General features: G+C 44.7%; 1 protein-coding gene across 5 annotated transcripts in view; it reads left to right on the top strand.

Annotated features, from left to right (window-relative positions):
- The window catches only part of fibcd1.S (fibrinogen C domain containing 1 S homeolog), a 38,677-nt gene extending 15,930 nt beyond the window's left edge, over positions 1–22,747 (top strand). For 4 of the 5 annotated variants that reach the window (XM_018232052.2, XM_018232049.2, XM_018232050.2 and 1 more), the window contains 6 exons: positions 8,257–8,724; positions 11,297–11,456; positions 12,387–12,523; positions 17,144–17,240; positions 20,769–20,948; positions 21,401–22,747. In XM_018232052.2, coding sequence (XP_018087541.1) covers positions 8,257–8,724; positions 11,297–11,456; positions 12,387–12,523; positions 17,144–17,240; positions 20,769–20,948; positions 21,401–21,660 — 1,302 coding nt within the window. In that variant the 3' untranslated portion in view covers positions 21,661–22,747. 5 annotated transcript variants of the gene reach the window in all.
- The last annotated feature ends 3,130 nt before the right edge of the window (positions 22,748–25,877 follow it).

Raw genomic sequence — 25,877 nt, 5'->3', positions numbered from 1 at the left:
GTAAAAATTAAAGTATTCTGGAGGCTGAGTGGCATAATGATCCATCTGGGGGATTCTCTGCTTAGAACTTGAGCCGCATTCATTTAACCATAGAATGGCCCCGGCTCAGGGTTAGAATCGGCACCACTGCCCCTTGGTCAGAGAAGAGGACCACTCTTGGCTTGGCTAAGGGATTGTTCTATGAATTTCCTTGAAAGAAGAGGTCAACCCAGCTCCAAAGATCTTTGAAGTGAAAGGTTCTGAGAGCAGCTCTGGCAGGGAAGGTGTCCATTTTCACAAGACCAGAGGTATTCTTGGGGAGGTCAGTGGCCCCATCCAGATGAAGGAGAGAAGAGTCATCTTGAAGTGCGCTGGACACATTAGCTGTGCAAAGCACACATTGTCTTGTCTGACTTCTTTCCCTCCTGCTCACAATGACAGCCCCCTTGTCAAGCCTCGCCATTCATTATTCCCTCACTTGGGCACTTGATGCCTTTCCTGTTGCTTGCCTGATCGGACAGACATCCTTAATAACAGCTTTGCCCAGCATGTTGCATTTAATAGCCTCGAGCAGTGGTCTGGTGGCAGGGAGCAGCGGGGAACAAGCTTAACCCTCTGCATGACGTTTCCTCCTTGCTGTTCCAGAAATAGCTTCCAGCAGAAACCTGAACTCGAAATGATAAGCCCCCACTTACCTACCTGACATCTGGGCTGCAGAATGGCCATGATGTATTAAGCACCGTTTGCTTCACCTGCATTTTATACACCTTCGCATCCTACTCTTTTGCTTTTTAATTGAAAAGAAGGTAGAAGTTCTTTGGAGCACAACAATATGTTGCGGTCCCTCAGCGTTCATGATCAATGGGATCAATTTGCAAGGTTTACTCCTAAGAGAATGCCGGTTTCATTTGGGACACTGACAGAATGCTAATCTTTTGGGCTATTCATCATCTGAATCCTAATTTAGAGCCTTCAGGTTTTATCTCTGGTGGCCTAATCCCAATGTAATGGAAAGTTTAGGTAAGAAGGTATGCTGTTATTATTTTGCCTCTTCAAAACAGAAGCTTAGAGGGTAGTTGTCTGGAAACATTCCCCAAATTGTTGCTGTACCCTTAACATGCACCTCAACTTACACTCATACTGTAGCCTTGAAAGTTGCCAATATGCTGAGACTCAAAGGGCCTTCTTCCTCAGGCAGCTGCCAGTGAAGTAAAAGAAATCTGCCTAATGTAGGGCTGTATATATTTTATTATACTCCATGCACAATACCCTCTTTTTATGGAAGCCAAAGATGGCAAGGAACCTTGAAGGGAAGACCTTCTTGTAGCTAATCAGTCAACTACAAGAGGGCAACCTTCAAAATATGCTTTAGTATTCAACAAATTGTATACGCCCCTCTTGCCACCTTTCTAAAGCTGGGCATACAGGGCAAGATCTACTCATTTGTCGATCCCACCAGAGAAATTGATTGTCACACAATTTGTCCACCATCAGAATGTGCCAACGCTGTTCTCATATGATGGGATTTTCTATCTTGCCCCAACTAGAAATGAGTCGTACAGGCCCAATACACAAACCAGTAAGCTGTCAACTTGGTCTTGAGGGGACACCTTATTGGTATAATATATATTCTTCTGTACTTTCCTCCTTTCTTGTTCATATGTTCTCTTGCCCTGTTTTATAGATGCTTCTCGTTGATTAGGGCTGATACAGTACCTTCTTTTTCTCCATCATGGTATCTTCCAGCAACCTGGTCCTGGACCCTATATCAGTTTAACACTGGGGTGTGTAAAGGCACCATCTTGTATTATTCAGGCCATCTGCCTAAGTTGGACATTGATATAAATTAAGTTATCGGCAATGGTGATAGTCATTTGATGGAGTTTCCTCGTTTATGTGGACATTGCATCCTTAAGAACCCGGATATGTTTAGGAGTAAAAAGAATGGGCCACACAAGCAGAGCCTCAGGTTGTGCTTGAGGTTTCTGAAGTTCCTCTGTTTTGGACTTGTTCCATCTTTCAGCAAGGTGCAATGCTGGTGATATGAGCTCCATGGAAAATACCCCCTCTACCCTGTTTCAATGAACCCACATGAATGTAGCTCTTGATACTGATCCAATAGGCTGTCAGTCACAATCCCAGTGATATATATGTGCAGTTGTGCAGGGCAGGAGCCTTCCTGGCACCTCATTGTGCATTGTGGTCACACTACAAACTTGCCACTTTTTTTTATATGAGCTCTTTCATCTCATCGCAATATTAGCATTCCCAGCTATAAGATCCGTAGCCCTTTCCCTCTCAGACAGACACCGCCAATCTGCCAAGGCTGAGACTGCAAAGTGAGAGAGAGAGTTGGTTTGTGTCTCGCGGTGCCGAGCCGGGTTATTTACCAGTGAAAAAATAAGTTAGTCAAGTACACTAAATCCCTCTCTTTTCATTATAGTAATTAAATTCCTACTCTTAATTGGAAATGCAAAAAATCCACCGTGAGCGAGTGGGTGGGGGCTGGGGGGGATTTAAAACAATAACAAAAAAAAAAATGAAAGCACACTTTCGGAAGTTGCCTCACGCAGGCGATTTCCATTTTAGCCGGCGGAATCTGCTTGTGTGGCCAGACCCTTAAAGGGGCATTAGACCAACCCATTCAGTGGCGTAACTACCTCAAGGCCCCCAGGCAGCTCACGCGCCACTGACTCTGCCGGAATTCCGGGCGTACGGAGTGGGGCCCGGCTGCACGTCCCGTGCCAAGGCCCGCCCCTCTAGTTACGTTACTGGACCCATTGTGTATCCAGATAGTGCTCTGTAAGCCTGAGAATCACTTAGGCCTGTCCTTTAGTTCTGAACCTAATGCACAGCAAAGCGAAGTGAGCACAACTTCTCTCCAGATTCTCCCTTATAATACATGAGTGATACTCAGAGTTCCCTGTATAACTCTGCCTGTAGCCTTGTGTCTTTATATGGTTACAGAAACCCTCAGTGACTTCTAATATCCTTATCATTTACAGTAGGGGGTACATTACCCCTTATAATACATAAGTGATACTCAGAGTTCCCTGTATAACTCAGCCTGCAGCCTTGTGTCTTTATATGGTCACAGAACCCCTCAGTGACTTCTAATATCCTTATCATTTACAGTAGGGGGTACATTACCCCTTATAATACATGAGTGATACTCAGAGTTCCCTGTATAACTCAGCCTGTAGCCTTGTGTCTTTATATGGTTACAGAACCCCTCAGTGACTTCTAATATCCTTATCATTTACAGTAGGGGGTACAATACCCCATATAATACATGAGTGATACTCAGAGTTCCCTGTATAACTCAGCCTGCAGCCTTGTGCCTTTATATGGTCACAGAACCCCTCAGTGACTTCTAATATCCTTATCATTTACAGTATGGGGTACCTTTATCCCTTTGGATATATGTATGATACTTGTGTGCAAATTAGTGGCTTTATTGAGCTGCTAATAATTATAATCAGGATTTAGGCCTGAGACTCAGTAAAACTCCACTAGATAAAAAAAATACCTTAATAAACAGCTTGCAATTTGAAAGGAATTGATGATTAATGTTCCATTCAGGGAGTAAGGTTGTTAATTGATTGTGAGCTCTGCGCTGTAAATAACTCACTGATTTCCCCCTATTTACTGGAGGCAGTTGTCTCTGACTTGTGGACCAAAGCATTTTTGGGCGTCCGGCAGATCTGAGATTGTTGATGTGTAAATTGCAATAATGAGTTTGCTAAATTGGGTCAGGAGCAAAGAAATTCAGGGAATTATGGCTGCAGAAAACATCGTTTATAATAAACTCTAAATCTGCAGAAATCCGAGTGGCCCCTGAAGTGTTTGAACTAGGGACCAGCATTACATTAGGCGCTGGCTACAGGCTCAGAACCCCCATCCTTAGTATTTATCTTGGCAGCATTGGGCAATTCTGTAGCAATTTACTGTATTTAAGAAATGACTCTTCTTCCATATCCCCGGGATAAGCAGCTACAATTCTGCTTGCCCCCCACTAGGCTGACACTGACTGCAGCCAATTACAGGCACATTCTGCTGAATAATTCATGTTGTTGTGTATGTTTTGTGTTTCCATATATCTTTATCCTTGTTATGAGCTTATGGGGCCCAGCCTGAAGGCAAGTTAGGGGGAGATTTGGGGTGAGTGCTTATTTGTGCCCTGGGTACCCCTGGAACTATAGCAGAGTGACTGTTACCCCAATGTTTCTATATATCTGCAACCTTGTTATGAGCTAAGGGGGCCCAGCCTGAAGTCCAATTAGGGGAAGATTTGGGGTGAGGGCTTATTTGTACCCTGGGTACCCCTGGAACTATAGCAGGGTGATTGTTACCCCAATGTTTCTATATATCTATATATTTGTTATGAGCTAAACGGGACCAGCCTGAAGGCCAGTTAGGGGGAGATTTGGGGTGAGTGCTTATTTGTGCCCTGGGTACCCCTGGAACTATAGCAGGGTGACTGTTACCCCAATGTTTCTATATATCTGTAACCTTGTTATGAGTGAAGGGGGGGTAGGAATAATAAGATGGATTATGGATAGGAAAGAATCCTGAAAGAATCTCAGTAAAATGGTGGATATAAAGGCAGCGCTATATAAATAAGAAATATTTCATCCTTTCTTATAAAAATTAATGCTCATTAAAATCTCATTGGCCCGTGTGTTCCGTGTGCAGCAGAGTGGCAGATGATGACGGCAAACAACTTGATCTCGTAGTGTTATGCCACCTTTTAGTTGGGCAATGCTAGGGCAATGAGTATTATGTCTGTAGAATGGTTGGCATATTAAGGCAGGGGTACTGCATGGAAATGGAGCTATTGTGGGGGCTTCAGATCCAGGTTGTTGTGGGATCTCGTCGGACGAAATAAATATGTGGATATAAAATGCAGTTCATGATATTTTCAGGCAGAGGCACTTTGAAGCTTGAAGTTTAGGTGAGGAGGCTGCTTTGGGGGGTCGGGAGAAGCAAAGGGGAGCCCTAGAGATGCAGTTAAGAGAAAGGGGGAGACTGAAGATGGAGAGTTTGATACACATTTTGCCTTAGGATGTGCAAGTTGAAAGCACAGAGAGAAGCAGCTGGAGAGAGAGGGGGCCGACATTGCTCTTATATCTCTGCTCTTCCCTTTCTGATCACATTGAGTAGAACAAGGAATGGGCAGGATATCATTATATAAAGCAGTAGTTGCTCCTCTGTTATACAGCATGGATCTGGTTTTGTTTTAACCCTTACTTTCTCCACTTTCCTCCCCCTTAAAGGACAAGTTAAGTCTCTTTGTAAATCAGCAGCATATTATTGTGCTCTATACAGTAAGTCAGTCATTCCAAACCTCTGCTTTCTCCTCCACTGTAAAGCATAGACGCTGAGCTGTACCCAAAATCCTAAGAAGCAGCAGGAAAATGTGTGGTCGAGGGTGTGGCAAACTGGGGTTCAAGGTTTACAGATAAGGAGGAGTTCATTATACAGATGGCTTTATCGATGGGCTGAAAACTAAAGTACTTTTAGTTTCACTATTTGCCCGTTTCTTCCTTCTTTATTGAATTCATGTTGACCAATGAGGGATTACTGCCCCTTTAAATGCACACGGGATTACAGACGTGGCTTTGAATGAGAATTTGAGAATGTCCTCGTGTAGCGATGAAGTCAGTGGCACATTGTGTTCAAGGGCAGACCCCCTGTGTGAGCGAGACACAACTGTCATAGTGTGACAGCTCAGGAGCGCCAGCACAGTGGTTGGCACCAGCAGTGGGGAAACGGATCTAATCATAAGAGATATCATACAGTGACATTTGATCCGTGCTGTGTTATAGCGAGAGCGTCAGACCCCCCTTAGTATTGAAGCCCCTACTCGCCAATGACAAGCAACACTCCCTCTTTCTGAAATGCCCCCTCCTCTCTCTGACAGCCCCACTGTGATTAGAACCACGTTTGTTTGGTTCCAACTTCACTCCTGACAAAGAGACACTCAGTTCCCTGCGCATGTGACAGCCATATAAAGACATCCCCTCTGTTTCGGGAAGTCTGCGCCATAAGCGAAGTCACATTTACCCTTCTAAAGCCGTCATCTCGTAGCAATATTTCAATTCAGCGACTTTTCTCCCTACATTTGTCGGCATATTCATTGCTACAGTGTACAGCAAGCTGAAATGCAACAGAGCCAAAAATATATAAGGATTTTGATGCAGAGAAAAGCAATAGATGTTAGTTAGACCTATAAGGGATAATGAACCCCCTACTGCAGGGGTACCCAAACTTTTCGCAACGAGGGCCAGATTTGGTGAGGTGAAAATGTGTGGAGGCCGACCATTCAGCCCAACATTCTTTGAACCATTAACATTAAATTACAGGAATCGAGTACTCGTAGCAGTAATATTTGGGCACATTAGTGAAATGATCAGGGGCGCGCCGCCAATGAGGCGAGCTGAGACGCTCGCCTCAGGCGGCAACGCCGGAGCGGTTTCCAGGGGCGGCAAAAAGCCGCTCCTGCACCTTTAAGAGCCGAATTTCCGGTTTTTAAACCGGAAATTCGGCTTTACGAATGCGAGAGAGCGCAATTGCGCTCTCCGCATTAGTGTTCCTGCCTCCCCTCCCGACAGGTAAGTCGGCGAGGGGGGGCGGCATTGCAGGAGCCGCCTCAGGCGGCACTAAGGTACGAATCGGCGCTGGAAATGATCTGCCACTTGGTCTATACTGCTGCCTGTGTGCTGAAGGTGTTAGTAATAGACACGTACTGGCACATAGTGACGCCATACTTCTTTAGTTTACTGTACTGGCATGTCAGTACATCTATTGACACCTTCAGCCCTAAAGAAGTATGTGAGAATGGCGCGTCTCTATGTGCCAGTACGTGTCTATTGCTAACACCTTCAGCACATTTATATCCCTCTTAAGGACTGGAGTCCAAAACTGAACTGCATACTCCAGATGAGGTCTCACCAGGGACCTATAAAGAGGCATAATTATGTTTTCATCCCTTTAATTAATGCCATTTTTTATGCAAGACAGAACTTTATTTGCTTTAGTAGCCACAGGTCATAGGTCATAAACTGCATAGTGTCTTTAATATCCTCAGATATGATTGTTGGGGAATCTCATATCTCTAATTGCATCTTGCATGTTAAGTTATCGGATGTAGGTATACAGTAAGTAGGGGAGGGGGATGGAAGAGGTATGGTGGGGACTGGGGGTGCCACTTGGAATATATTGGGAGGTTGTTTAGAAATACATTACCTTTCATTAGAGGAAATGAGAAATAGAAATATACTGTACATATAGACATGGTGCTAATGCCTTACAATGGGTTGGTGAATGCAGTTTCCATGGATTATCTATAATAACTGTTTAATAGCTGACTGTAAGTTTCAGATGACTTCAGGGCAGAGCATTCCTTTGCATGGAGTCCCCAGACGGGAGGGAAAATTACATTACAATGAGAGATAGCCTTTGTGCCGAGAAGAATCAACTTATTTTTGGCCCTTATCGGAGAACAGATTAGGGGGAGAGGGGGCGGATCCAAGGAGAGCTCAAAGGCCTTGTGTCAATAGCAAACAAGGATGCAGAATCATCAAAACCACCAACCTATTAGTGAATCCCCGTTATTGATCCATTCCCCAGCCTCCATCTTCCAACAGCAGCGAGCAGGACAGTTCTTGTCATTGCTGTTGAAAGCAGTGTCATTCTGCACTGCTGCTTCTAACTCCTTAAGCAATGTAGCAGAAGCAGTGTTGGACTGGGATGCCAGGGGCCCACCAGAAACCTTAGACCATGGACCCAGGGAATTACCATGAAATAAGCCAAATGGTTAGAACAAGAGGCCCACAGACACCTGGGCCCACTGGGAGTTTTCCTGGTATCCCGGTGTGCCAGTCCGACACTGAGCAGAAGCCAGATGAAGCCAGATGATACCGGAGAACCGGTAGGGTGTGGGTCTACAGTTAATGGAGAAATGTAATAAATGGTGCTCATTTGAAAGGATAAATGTGCCACTGGAGAGTTAGTGCCATTAATTATCACTATGCTTTTTTGGGGTTTATTTTATTGGGGTGTTAGTGTCTGTTGTGGAGATGGTGTCGGCACCGTACTGGGCAGCTACTATATGTACCACTGGCACAATGTTGTATTAGTCTGCCCCTTATGGTTCCATTGACTTGTATTTTCTCTTCTATGAACTGCTAGTTCTGACTACATGGACTGCTGTATTAATGTTGCATTGGTTAGTACTGTGTATTTAATGACCATGTGATATTTGTTCTGTTGCAGAGGAAAGGCTGTGGCTACATACTCTGCACTGTTCTACTGTCTGTGGCGGTGCTGTTGGCAGTTACGGTCACCGGCGCAGTCCTGTTCATGAACCAATACCATGCCCCATCCACGGAACCACCGCCGGTCATTACCACTAACATGGAAGATCCCAACGCTCTAGTGACCATCGAGAGGGCAGACAGTTCTCACATCAACATCTTTATTGACCCCAACTGCCCGGATACGTTCCCTCGGCTGGAGGGACTGCAGTCCACTATGCTTTCTGCACTGGCCGATCACGACTCCGAGCAGAAGATGGCCGGGGGGAAGGAGCGGGCACTGTTGACAAGTCTGTCAGACCAAGTGGCACAGATGGTGTCCCAGGTGGCCCGGCAGCGAGCAGACTGGGAGAATGTCAAGAAAGTGCAAAATGGGCTGGGGACAGAGATTGGAGCCCTAAAAAATGAGCAAGGGAGACTTATAAAGGTAAGCCTGGCATTCTATCCTCATGTCCACTCACCCATCAACATAACTGGCTCATGATGCGGCTCAGTGTTCCAGCACTTTGGGGCTTAATCTCCACTGGTATCTCAGATGGCAGAGAAGCGTCCATATACAACCAATCAGATGTTACATAGAAAGAAATCCAGCGATTGGTCTAACTCACGCGGTGGCATTGACCAGTTGCCGTAGACACCATTGTCCCAGCATGCGGTCTAACCCACATTCTGGAATCTGGAGTTGACCAGCTGCCGTAAACGATAAAAAGCCAAGATCTGTACACAAAGAGAGAGAAAATTTGCCATTGCTCAGTTTGCCTTTAAAAAATAATTACAAAAAATAAGATGTTAGTACCACACTTTGGCCAAAATATGTAAGCTCACGTGCCACGTCAAGGCCCCTTAATGTATGTGAGTCCTACACTGTTTGTGAGCATTATAAGTTTGTAGTGCATTTAAAATCAAGTCCTCCAGCAAACAGTGTGACTGGGTAGTAAAACCATTGTGCACATACCCTTAGCTCAGGAGCTCCAGTGGGAAAACTGGGAGCTTAAGCCCCAGCCAGCAAACTTACACCTGTGAATAATTTCCTTCCTACACTATTAGCATTTTAACTTTGTAATGCATTTAAAATCAAGTCCCCCAGTAAACATGTGACTGAGTAATAAGACCATGGTGCACTTCCCCTTAATTGGAACAAGGTAAAGCTGAGCACACTCTTAACTTTCCTTCCTTAAGGTGGCCTGGTGCACAATGTAGGAGGGTACGGCAACCCCCAAAAGGTCAATAGTATAGAAATATACTGACACACGAGGCAATTGAAATGCAGGGTTACCCCTTGCTATTTATTTGGTGTGAATGTGCACTTCCCCTTAACTCAGGGGCTATAGTGAAAAAGCAAGCTTTTTAGCCCCAGCCAATAAACATACATCTATAAGTGATTCCCTGTTTTAAAGGCAGCCAGGCAATATTTGGCTACAATTTGTACACGAAACACAGAAGAAATCGTAAGCACTTGGTCTAACACACACTGTGGCGTTTACCACCTGCCATAGACACCATTGTCCCAGCGCTCGGTCTCACCCACATTCTGGAGTTGACCAGCTGCCAAAACGATAAAAAGCCAATATTTGTACACAAAGAGAAAAAGAAAATTTGTCAGCGCTCAGTTTGCCTTTAAAAAATAATTACAAAAATCCGATGTTACGTTCATCATTCTAATGGCATTACACCAGTTGGTTGGTTGCTATGGGGTAACAGGGCATACCAAGAGGCACATTCAGGGGAGTGACTCTGTAGCAGAACTAGTTCATTTTAAAATCTAGTCCTTTCTCTCCGTTGCCCCTTCCCACAGCGGAGCTGTTGTTTCCTTTGCTAGCCTGGGGGGGGGGGGGCACTAAAATTCCCACTAGTAATTAATCACAGTGGTTGTGCTTGTGTTCTGGATAGAGAGATGAATAGTCGAGGAATTTATTGCAAGAGGAATTTCCTTCATTAAAATGCCGGCATAAGAGGGAGAAAATTAAATCATCTCTTTATTATTCAGGGACTCGGCACAGACAGGTGTTTTTTGCTTGATAAAGTGCCTGCAGCACAATTTCTCCTTTCCTTTACCCCATTCGTTCCCAAACATGTCCTCGCCCCCACCCATATCTCCCAGAACCACTTGTTTTCTAGGAACCTCCCATCATGGCAGAGGTTGGTCACTAAGAATTAACCAGTGGTGCTGTAGTTTGGCTTCATTCTATACTACCCCTAGTGTTGCACTTCCTAAATAATCCTTCATGGGTTCTATCATCCATCTTGTCCTGGCCTTAGCTGGCTGGTGCTCAGTACCTACCCCAAGAGGGGAGCAGGATGAGTTCTATGTTCCAGTGTCAACAAGAACATGTAAATAAATGAGCTTTGGTTTGTTACTCCTCTTGTAGGGTCAAAGCCAATTGGTGCAACAGGAGACCTCTCTCAGGAGGCCTCTCTTGGAGTTGGTCCTAAGCTGTTTCAACAATAAAACTTTTACATAGTTTTAAGAACTTAGAGTGCTGATCTTTATTGGATTGATGGAGATAATTTGTTGATTGTGCACCCAGGCAAAAAATTTTTTGAGAGTGCCGGCTCTGCGTTGGTATATATATATATATATATATATATATATATATAATCCACGAAATAGCCAGCACTCACGAATAAAAGTTAAAGTTGCCTGGGTGCAGTATCAAAAATGTAATACAAAACTAGCACAGAGGATCCGCACTCTCAGGTCTTATATGAATATAAATTTATTTTTGTATGCAAGACTAACGTTTCGGCCTCCTCCGAGGCCTTTCTCAAAGTGAGAAAGGCCTCGGAGGAGGCCGAAACGTTAGTCTTGCATACAAAAATAAATTTATATTCATATAAGACCTGAGAGTGCGGATCCTCTGTGCTAGTTTTATATATATATATATATATATATATATATATATATATATATATATATATATATATATATATATATATATATATATATATATATATATATATATATATAATGGCCATGACTGTATATTGTCTGTTTGTAGCTTCTCTCGGAGGGTCAGAGCCACGTGGCTCAGCTGGGCAGCTCGGTGAGCGAAGTCCTGGAGACGGTACAGAGAGAACTGGGCTCAGGGCGTCCTCGTTTGAAGGCTGATCTCCAGAGGGCTCCATCCAGAAGCGCTAGGCCTAGAGGTTGCGCCAATGGTAAGCGATCTTCTCCTCTTGCCAACATAAACCTGCCATCTGTCTCAGCCATCACTTCCAAGAACATTTAACTTGTCCTGAGACTGCGCCAGTCATTTTTTTATTGCAAAAGCTCCGACTCACACAGACCTGTCTAACCAGAGGAGACTCACGTCTTGCCCCGCTGGAGACCCTCATCGATTTTTTTTTTGGGGTTTGGATTTTATTTTGTATCTGATAAAAACTGAAAAATGAATGAAGTGCCAATTAAATGGTTTCCCTGGCAGGGAGGGCAGGTCAAGGATAGATCTGTTTAGCGCCATGAGTCTGTTCCTTCTGGTAGTTTGTTAGATATGCCTTGTCTCTTCTCCTTGCCAGTAAGAGATACACGGGACCAACTGACGCTATTGTTGTTTTTATTAGAATCAGCTTATATCTTCATCACATGTCTCAGCCAGAATAATTGTATAAGGCAGCACAGGGGGTATGCGAAGGGTCCTCTGACACTTTAGAGCTGTTAATTGGAGTGTCTTGTCCTCTGAGCCTTCTGGTTCATATAAAATTTCTTAATCTTGACTTTCTCCCTCTTGCTCTACTAATGTCCTTTTGCCATACTGTTGCCAACCCCCCTGCCATCTCCAGGTTGCTCCGCCAAACTTATCTTGGTTTGCTGTCACCCCGTTGTTCTGTTGATGTTCTTTTGCACTACTTTCATCACCTTGTCCTACTGTTGCCATCTTTCTCTGCTGTTTCTTCCTCTGCAACATCTCCCTACCTAAATCTGACAATAGAGCCCCTTCTTTATCCTGGGGCCAGGTCTCCCCTGGGGCAGTTGTGCGTCCAGCTAAAATAGTGTACAATAGATTAATTAACCATTTGTCACAGTGGCACTTTTATTTTAACAAATGTTGTCCAACTGTTTTTAACCAACAATCCCCAATATTCTTGCAGGTTCCAAACCGCGGGACTGCTATGACATTTACATGAGTGGCCAACAGGAGGATGGGGTCTATTCCGTGTTTCCCATCCACTACCCATCTGGCTTCCAAGTCTTCTGCGACATGACTACTGATGGAGGGGGCTGGACGGTGAGTGACTGGGGCATCACAGTTTGGCTTTCGGGAGGCTGTCAGTGTTTCTACAATGAAACAGTTTATAGAGCAATCCAATCCCTGCTTATAAAACCTTCCAGCTAACCAACCAGTTCTTGCCATTGAATCCAGCTGCCTTAAACGGTATGGATGGAGCACATCAATCGCAGACTCTGCAAGTTATGTGCTCCATCCATACCTACGTTTGCTGAAATTGTCTGTGGGTCTCCTGTTTGGCCTGACTGGAGAGTGGGCACGATACACAGGTGAAGGTGACTGAACGAATTTGCTGGAGCCATGTTTGCAGGTGCCTCATATTTCACACAGTTAACTGGCATGACCCAGCTGACACATTTCCTACAGTTATCCATGAAATCTGACCCACTCCCCTTCTTTTTCTCCCCTTCAAGCCAAAGACTGTACATTCATTTAATTTCCCCACATTACAGACGGCTACTTGTACTATGACAAGCAATGGGCCGGCCACTGCTTATATATCTTTGTATGTATTACACTGTGTTTTGTGTTATTAAATGGAAATTACCCCCCCCAATCCCAATAAACTCCTGGTTCTGTGATGAATAATTGAAAGATCTGATATCACATTCCTTGATTCTCCTGCATCAGCCCCCTAGAACCTGCTGTAATAAGTAAGCAGTGGCAGTGGCAGCTTCTTCTTCATAAAAGGAGCTTTAGAAGCAATATGAATATTAAGCACTTGCAGATATTAGTGCAATTAAGGCATGTCTTAATATTGGGCAGGGGTTAATTTGGAACCTGTGCACAACTCCCCCCCCCCCCATGCCAGCATCGTCCATTTGTAGATCTCTGTGAATCACAGGGTGGAAGCAAAGTGTATAAATATTTCAGTGTTTTGGCCCAAAGACAGGGCTGATGTAGCCAAAGGGGGAATTTATATTTAATGATGGGAACAGAAACAAGACTGACCCTCCCCCAACCCCCCTCCATTTCATTTCCCTCCTTGAAACTCACCTTGTCTCCTTTCATCCCTCCCTGATTATGCGTTCCCTCCTGTTAGTTCCACCATCATTAGGCTTTGCTGCTTCCATCAAGAGCTGACGTTCCCTTCCTAATAGCTACAAACTGGCCCATGGAGTGCAGGAGAGCAACGGTACAGCCCAACTCATATGCACCTCATTCTCTCAACTTTTCCCTTGGTGTAAACAAGTGCCATGTTCCCTATTGTGAGCTCAACACAAAGCAGATTGTCAGGGCTTTGATGGCCGACCAGGAGGTATTTGAAGGCACTAAGTAAGGAAACCTGATTGTTGTTTCTCATTCATGTCTCACGTGCTATATGAAAGGGTGCATTTCATATTAGTCTTGTGGTACCCAACTGTTTCCATACAGTGGAATAATTATCTCATATGCCACACATAGTTACATAGTTACATAGTTAAATTGGGTTGAAAAAAGACAAAGTCCATCAAGTTCAACCCCTCCAAATGAAAACCCAGCATCCATACACACACCCCTCCCTACTTTTAATTAAAATTCTATATACCCATACCTATATTAACTATAGAGTTTAGTATCACAATAGCCTTTAATATTATGTCTGTCCAAAAAATCATCCAAGCCATTCTTAAAGGCATTAACTGAATCAGCCATCACAACATCACCCGGCAGTGCATTCCACAACCTCACTGTCCTGACTGTGAAGAACCCTCTACGTTGCTTCAAATGAAAGTTCTTTTCTTCTAGTCTAAAGGGGTGGCCTCTGGTACGGTGATCCACTTTATGGGTAAAAAGGTCCCCTGCCATTTGTCTATAATGTCCTCTAATGTACTTGTAAAGTGTAATCATGTCCCCTCGCAAGCGCCTTTTTTCCAGAGAAAACAACCCCAACCTTGACAGTCTACCCTCATAATTTAAGTCTTCCATCCCTCTAACCAATTTAATTGCACGTCTCTGCACACTCTCCAGCTCATTTATATCCCTCTTAAGGACTGGAGTCCAAAACTGAACTGCATACTCCAGATGAGGCCTTACCAGGGACCTATAAAGAGGCATAATTATGTTTTCATCCCTTGAGTTAATGCCCTTTTTTATGCAAGACAGAACTTTATTTGCTTTAGTAGCCACAGAATGACACTGCCCAGAATTAGACAACGTGTTATCTACAAAGACCCCTAGATCCTTCTCATTTAAGGAAACTCCCAACACATTGCCATTTAGTGTATAACTTGCACACAAAGGAGTCACTGGAGCTCCAGGGCCCGGGACTGAATATATTGTATTAGAGTGATTGGTTAGGAACTACAAAGGGCTTTTTAAGCAGAAAACATACTTTACAGATGTGGTAATAAATTCTTTGTAAAAAGAACACAAAAAACGTGAGGTGAAAGGTTATTATAAGCTAAGAACATTCCTTCTCTGCAGTGTTGTTTCCTTTAGACAGTACAGTATGAGGGTATAGCTTAGTATGTGCCCAGAACATTCCTTCTCTGTATATTTGTATTTATACATATGGGAGGAGGATGGTGCCATATTGATTCCCTTAGACAGTACAGTATGAGGGTATAGCTTAGTATGTGCCCAGAACATTCCTTCTCTGTATATTTGTATTTATACATATGGGAGGAGCCATATTGTTAGTACAGTAGGAAGTTTCGCTTATAGAACATTCCCTCTATATTTATCCTTGTACGCCGTGTTATTCTCAGTACAAGGTCGGAGCAGATTAGTGAGGGTTTTCCTCATTGTGTGATTAACTGTCCCCCCTGCCCGTCTCTCTACTTCCCACACTCGGCGCCGTCTTTGGGGACAGCAATGTAAAACACGGCGAAACTTCATAAACCCGTTATCTCTTTCACCCGGTGCTGTAAGAGAAAACTCTATCAAACGTGGGGCGGCAGTAAAGCGAAGCCACAGATGGATTTGATAAATCAAAGGAAGTGCTGAGCTGTCATGCCGGGAGATTATTTCCTTTGATAAATGGGAGGCGGCTTTAGCTCCTGGTGCTGTTACATATTTGATACATAATTCCCTTGTTGCTTCTCTTTATGGAGTCCTGCTGTATAGCGCAGTGTGGCTGGCGTCTCTGAATCTACGGCAAAGTGGCAGCGCTGTTCTATTCCCTTGTGACATACGGGAAGATTCGGGGAGATTTAGTCGCCTGGCGACTAATCGCCTTTTATTCTGGGCGACAATCTAAAATGCTAAACCTGCTAAAATGAAAAAATGCCTGGGGTAATGCACTCGCGACGCCTCACGAGGAAACTTCGGGCGACTTCGGAAAATGAAGCGCCGCATGTGCTTTAGCGCAGGTGACTTTTCATTATAGTGGATGGGAAGACACGCAAAGGCAGTTCGGGAAGATTGCCGCCCAGAAGAAGAGGCGATTAGTCGCCAGGCAACTAAATCTCCCCGAATCTGCCTGTGAGTCACAAGCCTTACAGCCGTTTTGGAGAGATTTGTCTTTTGCAACCACACACACACTCACTCACACTTTCTATCTCCTGATTTGGTTACACAAGGCCATAGTGCACTGATATAATCATTGAAGTAGTTGGGTGCCCCTAAGCCTCCAGTTATACCCAAATACTCTGTTCCCTTTTCAACCCACCCACAAGTGCTTGTATACCCAACACAAGAAATGGGATTTATGGGTTGAAAAGGGAGCAGAGTATTTGGGTATGAATGATTAGATCAGTGCGCTCTTGCCTTGTGTAACCTAATCAGTGGTTGTGCATATGCTATAATGTGTGTGTGTGTGTGTGTGTATGTTAGGCCATACGTGGTGAAAACCATAGTCACTTCAGTGTCCAGAATTGGTTTATATCAGTGTCAGAGCAAAATCTATGGTGTTGGAGAATGCTGATTGCCTGGCCGCACTAGAACAGAAAGTGTAGAAGAAGAAAGTACTAGCCATAAAGCTGTTACTTACGCTAACATACCCTAGACACCCGCATTCATACGGCAGCAGAACCGGCTTTACCGCACCCTAAGACACAACATGGAGCTGTCAGCAAATTCCAAAAAACATATGTTAAAAAAAAGGTGTGTCTAACTGTCTGTTCTCTCTTTTTCAATTGGAATTTCACATGGTCTCCTCCACTCGGGTGTTGTTGAACTGTACCCACCACTCTCCATTTTAATACTGAAATGTGTTTTGCCTCATATTGTGCAAGTGGCTCAGACACTGATCCTATACCTGCCCTGCTGGGGGGGGGGGATTAATGATGGTTTTATGTATTATTAGGTAAAAAGTAAATCACATGTGTAATTGGGTGATGCAGCTTTAGGGAATCTGCAGTTTCTTCTTAAATAGCTCATTTTCCTCTGATTCTTTTACCAAATTATCAACAAGCTTTTTTATTTCCCATATTGGGTCATGATCAATTGCTTATTAATCACTGTTGCTCCCCCTTTATCCACTTTCTTTTTAATGATATTTCTTACATGATCCTCTGTCCAAACCGCCACCAATGGCTGATCGCTCTGATGAGCCAATTCCTGGCCAATATGGCTGATTGAGTGTTGGTGATTGTGTGGCCCTACAATGAGTTTGCCCCTGTGTGTGTGATACCAATGGTGAGACCATTATGTTATCCGTTTTTGGGAGGGGAATATTCATGTCTTGTTCACTTTCAGGTGTTTCAGAGGAGAGAGGACGGCTCAGTGAATTTTTTCCAGGGTTGGGAGCAGTATCGGGATGGCTTTGGCAAGCTAACAGGGGAACACTGGCTGGGTAAGTGACAGGCACAATGTTGGACAAGACTTGGTGAGGGTTGTAGTTAACCACTAGGGTTACGGTACACGGTTGTCCTTTTGTCCCCCCCCCTTGGGATTCTGCTGCTTTTTTTTAGTTATCAAGCGTCTCAATGGGAGCCACAAAGGAGCTACTCCAATACCCAAAGAGATGAAAGGCAGTGGAATCCCAACCCTGCCCTTGCTTTCATACATACAATCTCCAAACCTTAAGCAGCTTTTTGATGTTCCGAGTTCCCTGGTACTCTCCCTTGTGGATCCAAGTGATGTTTGACTTGGACCCACATGTACAGCACAGATAGAATACAAATACCACATTCTCAAATGGAACAAGGATCATTCTCAGTCTACTTAAAGATGTGCTTAATATCCACTATATGTCTGGGAAACAGGACTGATGCTCCAGGACAGAATGAGATTTACAGTTAAAATGTTCCCCCACTGGGCATTGTGTCCTCTTGTGTTTAAAGGAGAAATAAAGCCCCCAAAAAGAAAAGCCCCTACCTACTACCCTAGATAGTCCCCCTCCCTGCTTCCCCCCGCATAGTTAGTTACCCCTGAAAGTGCCCCTAAAAGTTTGCTCACGTATCAGTGCAGAGTAATCGCAGCATAGCTAATGGGAGCCACCTTCCAGATCTACAGTTTTCTTCAGATCTTCATTCCCTTCTGCAATTTTTGTCACTTTTGGTGCATGCACAGTTGCTACAAACTGGAAGACTGCTCCAACTGCGCATGGGCCAATAAAGAGCTCACTTACAGAAGAAGAGCAGAGATCCAGAAGGTGGCTCCCATGAGCTCCTCTATGCTTACTCCACCGATATGTGAGCAAAGATACTGTCATGGGAAAACATGTTTTTTTCAAAACGCATCAGTTACTAGTGCTGCTCCAGCAGAATTCTGCACTGAATCCAATTCTCAAAAGAGCAAACAGATTTTTTTATATTGAATTTTGAAATCTGACATGGGGCTAGACGTATTGTCAATTTCCCAGCTGCCCCCAGCCATGTGACTTGTGCCTGCACTTTAGGATGCAACTACTTTCTGGCAGGCTGTTTTCTCATACTCAATGTAACTGAATCAGTCTCAGTGGGACTTGGCTTTTACTATTGAGTGCTGTTCTTAGATATACCAGGCAGCTGTTATCTTGTGTTAGGGAGCTGCTATCTGGTTACCTTCCCATTGTTCTTTTGTTTGGCTGCTGGGGGGGGGAGAGGTAGGGGTGATATCACTCCAACTTGCTGTAAAGAGTGACTGAAGTTTATCAGAGCACAAGTCACATGACTGGGGCAGCAGGGAAACTGACAATATATCTAGCCCCATGTCAGATTTCATATTAATATATATAATATATATAAAAAAATATGTTTGTTCTTTTGAAAAAATGGATTTCAGTGAAGAATTCTGCTGGAGCAGCACTATTAACTGATGCGTTTTGAAAAAAACATATTTTCCCATGACAGTATCCCTTTAAGGCCCCCATACACGGGCAGACCAAGTTGTCAGCTTATCAGCCCGTGTGTAGAGTCCCCGACGTGCTTTCCCGATCTATATCTGGCCAAAAGCCAATATGCTGATCTGGCAGGTTAGAAAATCCCGTTGGATCGTGGCCGAATCTTTTCGTTGATATAGTCCCACGATCTGACAGCCCGTTTGGCCTCAGTTCTGATCCGATCGTTGGGCCCTAAGGCCCACGATCGGATCAGCCCAAAATCGTCTACTTCAATGTGGTTATATTGGGGAGAGATCTGCTCATTTGGCGATGTTGCCAAACGAGCGGATCTCTACGTCTATGGCCACCTGTAGGGGCAATTTCAGGGGTAACTAACTATGCGGGGGGAAGCAGGGAGTGGGACTATCTAGGGTAGTGGGTAGGGATTTTTCTTATTGTTTAGTTCTCCTTTAACAGTACCAACCACAGCATTACTCACCTCAGAGTCACTGTACTAATAGGGAACTTAAACTCACAGAGGGACACAAAGGTGGGGGGAATATGTGACACCATATGCAGTGCCTTAAACAGAGATACAAATCTCATGTGCAATTCTGAGTTATAAGCCCCAGGTTGCCGGTATCATAGGGAGTACCCCCACCCAACTAACTATACATTCGGTACCCAAGTAGGGTTGCCACCTGGCCGTTATTTTACCGGCCTGGCTGGTAAAAAGGATGCTTGATGCCAATGTTATTAATAGGAAAAAACACCAAGAATATAGGAAGGCCAGTATTTCTTTCCAGAAAAAGTGGCAACCCTATACCCAAGTGCTCTCAGGATAAACAAGAGACCCCTTTCCTATTTTAGCTCTCTCTTAACTTTTTTCCCCAGATTATTTCTTTGCTATAACACAAAAAGTCCTTTTTTTCTTAATCCAGTGACCCCCAATGCTGCACTGCACTCTCTCCAGTCTGGGCAGGGTTGGGTGTATGGGGAACAGCCAGTGTCTTACACTTGAAGCCTGATCTGCACATTCAGGGATTTGGATTCTGTCCAGCCAGAAAGAGAATCTTAAATGAAATCAGCAAATAGAAGGACAGAGTTGGAGGGATCACACACATACCTTGATTTGCATTCAGCATTAACATCCTGGGCTCATTTAAATGATGAGAGCCAAGTCCGACCCTGTCCCCCAGAGCCCATCTATGCCAGTGGCGGCTGGAAAAGAAAGGAAGTCTCGCTGTTTGTTTCATAGTCAAGATGGCAGAGAAGAGGATCAATAATGATAGAGGGGCTAGCAAGTATACAGGAGACATAAATATAGCTGTGCATTCCTGGACTCCCATCCTATGTTGTTTTTTATCTGCTAATCTACTCCATGTGCAGGCAGTAATGCAGGGTACATGGTGTATAAATATAGAAATATTCTTCTTTGTAGCTTTGGGGGCAGTCATACAGGGCCCACTCCTCAAAACAAACAGCAGCGGAGCTTTTAGTGCAGCTCACACGTCACAGGTCATTCACGGTTCGGTACCCTGAGGCCGGCGCTACACACACAGTCATTTCTGGCATTTTGCCCACTGTTATTTTCCTGCAGAAAATGAACCGTCAAAAAGCCTAAAATTGCACGAATTGCTGCCAGTGGGAATAGTGATAATTGTAGTAGGGGGGATTTGGAGCATTTTGACCCAACAGGAAGACGCGTTCTAGCACAAAATTGGGTTCTTAATGCCAAGAAAGATAAACATTTGCGGGCAGAAATAACCTATAAATGTATATGATGTATTTATGCTTTTTCTAGCTCTGGCCCTTTAAATGTCATCCACAAGCCATTGCCCTTTCCTTTAGCAACCAACCAGCAATTCGTTCTGATCAGACTACTGATTTGGTAACCACACTGCCTGAGGCCAATGGAGAATCCAAGACCTGAAAGCAATTGACGGCTTAAAGGAGCAAAGTTGGTTGAGCTTTTGACGTGTCTATAGTGTATCTACTCACCTAAAGTGTAATTACTATGTCTATTAAAGGGGGTTTTACACTAGGGAATGACCTTGCAATCTGTTCTCCCCACCCCAGGACTACAGGGGATCCATCTGCTCACCATGCAGGCGCACTATCAGCTCCGGATCGACTTGGAGGACTTTGATAACGCTACAGCCTATGCTGTGTACAACACCTTTGGTGTGGGCTTGTTCTCCGTCAACCCTGAGGAAGATGGTTACCCTATCACTGTATCGGACTACACAGGCACAGCAGGTACAGGCAGCTACAGCCATTTGTACACAGTCATTCTAAATAAAACCTGTCCAACAACAACATCCCATAAGCCTATTTTCAACCTGACATCCAACATGCAGATCTGCCCATTGATCATCATCCACATATACATAACTGCTCAGTGCCCACATCTACCCCACAGCATAAATAGCAGTGTTTGTAGGCAAACCATTATTTGAGGTCCTTAAGCTGGCCATACCTATTGTAATTTGCTTGTTGGACGTGGTCACCAAACATTCATGGCAATCAACACCCTGGGCCAAATCAGTCTGGTCCCACCAGGCAAATGATCAGATGATACTACACCAGAGTATCAATTTGTTCCTCACCAGATGGACTGCTGGTTCTGACAATGCAGAAGCCAGTGTATTAACAAAAATGGAGGAGAAAATGCCATTTTTCTGATATTTTCCTACTTTCTGTCCTACCAGGAGATTCTCTTGGAAAGCACAGCGGTATGAAGTTCACCACTAAGGATTTAGACAACGACCACTCGGAGAACAACTGTGCCACCTTCTATCATGGCGCTTGGTGGTACCGCAACTGCCACACCTCCAACCTAAATGGTCAATACCTGCGTGGCCATCATGCCTCCTACGCTGATGGCATTGAGTGGTCCAGCTGGACAGGTTGGCAGTACTCCCTCAAATTCACAGAGATGAAAATTCGACCTCAGCGGGAAGAGAACTGATTTCTTCCTTCTCTTTGGCACAGCAGAAATTTCGGACAATTGCACAAATAACATGACTGAGGAACTGGAGGCAACCAGGGTGTGACATCTAAGTAGCACTTATCTACTTGGAACTGTAAAGTTACTGCCTGTTTTTTTTTTCCTTCTCTTTTACAGCCAGAGCTTTGTTGCAGAAAACGCCTTCACCCAGATTAGAGGAGGCCAAAATATACGAGAGAACACTGGGTGGGACAGGAGAAATGAAAAGGTTGAATGGTTCACCAAGGGAATTTTGTTTGTCAGACCACAGTAACTGGATATGGATCCCGATGGTATCAGTGAGATGTTGGATATCCTTGTGTACAAGATTTTACTATGGCGTAATCCCCTTTGTCTCTTGTGGTGCCCCGCTGTAGATGTTCAGCTTCACACAAGAGAAGATGGACCTCAGCAGAACCTGTTATCCTCCTCTCTGGCTTCAACCGCGCCTCTGGGTTTTGACTAGGTGCTTCCTCTGTTTTGGGTTTTGTTGTTCAGACAATATAATTTTCCCTTTTCTGATGGAAGCTCTCATGAAGAACCCTCTGGTACCTTCTTCTAGTTTCAGAACATTCAAGAAAGCACATTCTTTCTCTGACGTTTTCCTGGAGCTTTCAGTATGGCAATGCTTTATGGACCTGGTCAGAAATTAGAGAGAGTTCTTGGATAAGAGATGGTTGGACTGAACCAGACATTGGGTTGAATAACAGTAGATGGCTTGAGAGCATACATGCAGTGCTTTTATTCTATGGTCTCCATTTTTACAGTCCGGTATTCCAAGATTTATTGTCCGATGAAAACGTCCATGAACTATTTCCTCTTCGTAAGGGTGGAGGCGTTTGTCTTGTCTGCAGCAGCTTTTGTAAGACCACTGGAAGAGAACCAAGTTTAAACAAGCCTATGACATCATATTTAAGTTCCTTTAAAGGAAAAGCATCACCAAAAAAAAAAAGTTCAGGCTTTAAGAAACTTTGGAAATGATCTTGCATTGCCATTTGTTATTCTTTCTTTTTATTGATGTGTGGAGCTGCAAACTTCTGATTTTTGTAATTAAAGTGTTGAACACAAAGTTTGGTGTTAAGGCAGGTGGGGATATTTTTGGTTCATTACCTCATGTGCTACCTGGATTCAGTTCCTTCAGACCAAGTCAGCAACTTATGGAGCCCTCCCAAGGGCCTGCCTGACTTATGTCTAACCATGCATGCCCTTCCTCCATATGGTATCTGTCCTTTGGGCCCACTGGCTTATTGGATAGACACCATACTGGGTTGGTAGATGTATGAGCCTGTCCAAAACCTAGGGGGTAGGGTAGGTTTGGAACTCGGAAACCCTGTTCTAGAGGGTGATAGGCCTGAATGTGCTTCCCATTAGTGATGTGCGGGTCAGCACGATACCAGCTGGCCAGGAGGGTTTGAGCCGACCTCCCTCACCCATTTGCCTGCTCTCAGAGGCAGGCCAGGCCGGATGCCCTGGGCAACCCAGCCGGCCAGCTCGCCCCCTCCTATGCGCGGTAACATTTTGTGCAAATGCGCAGTGACGTCACATGTGCGTGTGCGCATTGACATTGCACACGTATGTGATCAGTAGGGGAGTGGGCAAGCTGGGTGGAAGGTGGTAGGCAGAAGAGGCAGCTGCTCAGCACCCCTCAATCATTGCTCCCTAGGCAGCCGCCTCTTCTGCCTACCCCTAGTTCCGGCCCTGCCTGCTCTCCCCACCCACGACCTTACGACTTCCAGCTTTTGGTTTTATAGGCACACGACTGTTCAACCCGCCCCTCTATAAAAAGAAGGTGGATGTCGGGGGTGGGTTGAGTTATTCTCATCCACACATCACTACTCCCCACCCACCATAACAACAGGGAGGGCTCTGGTGAGGTCAAGAACAGGCCCTAATTTAAATCTCTGCAACTCTAAAGTGCCCCGCCCCTCTCAGCAGCCCCTTGCCTGCCACAACCAGCTCTGGAGCAGTGCCCCCCCCACCCCTGAACATGACCTACAGTATTCCCACTGGGGACAGGAGATTTTGACAACAAGCACAGTCCCTTGTCCCTAAAAATGTGCTGCCCCAGTCCTGGGCCTTTGTGGCCTTCCTACAAACCTGACCTAGTCAGAGTAAGACATATCAGGCACATATATAGATGATGACTGCTTGGCAGGGCAAGGGTGCAGGTTAGGGTTGCATACGAGGTGACTAATTGCCAACATACACATTACTCTAGGTAAGATACACATCTGGGATATTTCAATAACACAAAAGAGGGACCCGACACCATGAATACCAACGCACTGCGCCTACAACAAGGACAGTCAATTAACCCATGTGTAATAAGTACCAAAATATTCGGCTTGCCACGAGTCAAACGTGCCCTGAATCCCACCAGGCTCCTGTTCTCTCCTCCATCCCTGACCCCGTTTGAGGGGCTGAGAGATTTTATTGGCTGGGAAATCACAACGTAGTGGATGGTGAAAAGGAGAATTAATTGGCAGCCTTGACACGGCAGAGCTTTCTATCTCCAGACCACACATCCGCATGCTCGTAGGAAACCATGTAGAGAAGCAGTGGCTTCTATGAGACACAAATAAACCCTCAGGGGGGCTTCTCACTTCTTGGCCCATCGCTGCCAGACGTTCTGTAATGAGCACGTCTCTTCCCACACTGCTAGAAATGAATGGCACCGACTGTGCCAACCCTACCTGGGCTATACCAAATGGTAAACAAGTGTTTTGGAAATGGACCTAAGGTCATATAACCCTGTGTATAGGGTTGCCACCTGGCTGGTATTTTACCGGCCTGGCCGGTAAAAAGGTTGCTTAATGCCAAGGTTATTTATAGGGAAAAACCATAAAGATATAGGAAGGCCGGTATTTTTTTCCAGAAAAGGTGGCAACCCTACCTGTGTATAAAATGGAGCATGATGGTTTAGTCGGATTCACTTGGAGAGGAACCTCCAATACAAACAAGTGAATAAATGGGCTTCTCATTAAAACTCCTGTAGATCATCCCCCCCTCCTCTGACAAGTAAAATGATTTGCTTTTAATGTCTTGGCTAAATGAGCGTGAAGTCTCCTAATTTATCCTGTACTGAGAAGCAGCTCAGCATGAGCACCTGAAATTCTCTATGAGGGGGGAACAGGAGGGACTGGAAGCAGGGGGACTCTAGGAGTGGGGTGCACAAGGTGACACGGAGGATGGAGTGTGCCGTGGGAGATGAACTACAGATGGGAGGGAAGAGACAGATGGAGACTGTGTGACAAAGAGGCTGGTGGAGTTGCACAGAGTGTTTTGGGGGGGGGGGGACAGATGGAGGGGTGTGAGGAGGAAACATGTCAAGAGAGAAGGGAAAGGAAGACGTTAACAAGAGATTAATGGCTCTGGAGAGGCGCACTTGAGTCAATGATAAAGTCAGAGTCGGTGGGTCTCTAAAAGCCTGGAATGAAAAAGAACAAATGCCTACCCCTCTCCATAGTATAAGGATAATGTGCCGCTGAATCACAGAGTGAAATCTAGGGAGATAAAAGCAGCGTCAGAAAGGCTCCCCTAGCGCCCAATCTTACTGACAGAAAATGAAGATGGTGCTAAACCGTTCATGTGTTATACAGAGTTACTCTATGGAGGAAATAAAGGGCTGATTTGTCCTTGATCAGTACTGAGGCAGCTCCAACCCTGCATAATGTGATGGACATGAAGTGTAGGTAGAGATGCAGGGGTGGACAGTGTCAGTCGATTGCCCTGTGCAGAACAGTGCAGGGTCCCCCACCCATAGAGCTAGTACTTGCCTTTGCATCATCCCTTCTGCAGCCAGATAAAAATAAATATATATAGTTTAAATTATCAGAGCTTCTGAGGGACCCCTGAATAAATGGCAAAGCTTTTCTATAGGTTTAGTATCCCATAGCAACTAGACGGATGTTTGCCTTCACACAGCGGTGCAGTTACTACATTGCCCCATAGGTTACAATACAGATGAATAGTTACAGCATCGTCAGCAGCATATTATAGAGAACTGACTCATTTAAATCTGCCAGGCCCCAGTGGAGCTTACAGTCGAATATCCCAATCACAGACACATAAACAGTGACTGGCAAGATACAGAGAAGTCAAGAAGGGGATGGATGACCAGAGCTCAGCAATATGTGTTACTCCTAGAGATGGGCAATTTTTTCAGCTTGTTTTGCCGCGGAAATGACACACATAGACTT

Source organism: Xenopus laevis, chromosome 8S, assembly GCF_017654675.1.
Source record: "Xenopus laevis strain J_2021 chromosome 8S, Xenopus_laevis_v10.1, whole genome shotgun sequence".
Classification (NCBI taxonomy): domain Eukaryota; kingdom Metazoa; phylum Chordata; class Amphibia; order Anura; family Pipidae; genus Xenopus; species Xenopus laevis.
Note: the sequence above shows the minus strand (reverse complement) of the source record. Positions and strands in the feature narration are given on the sequence as shown.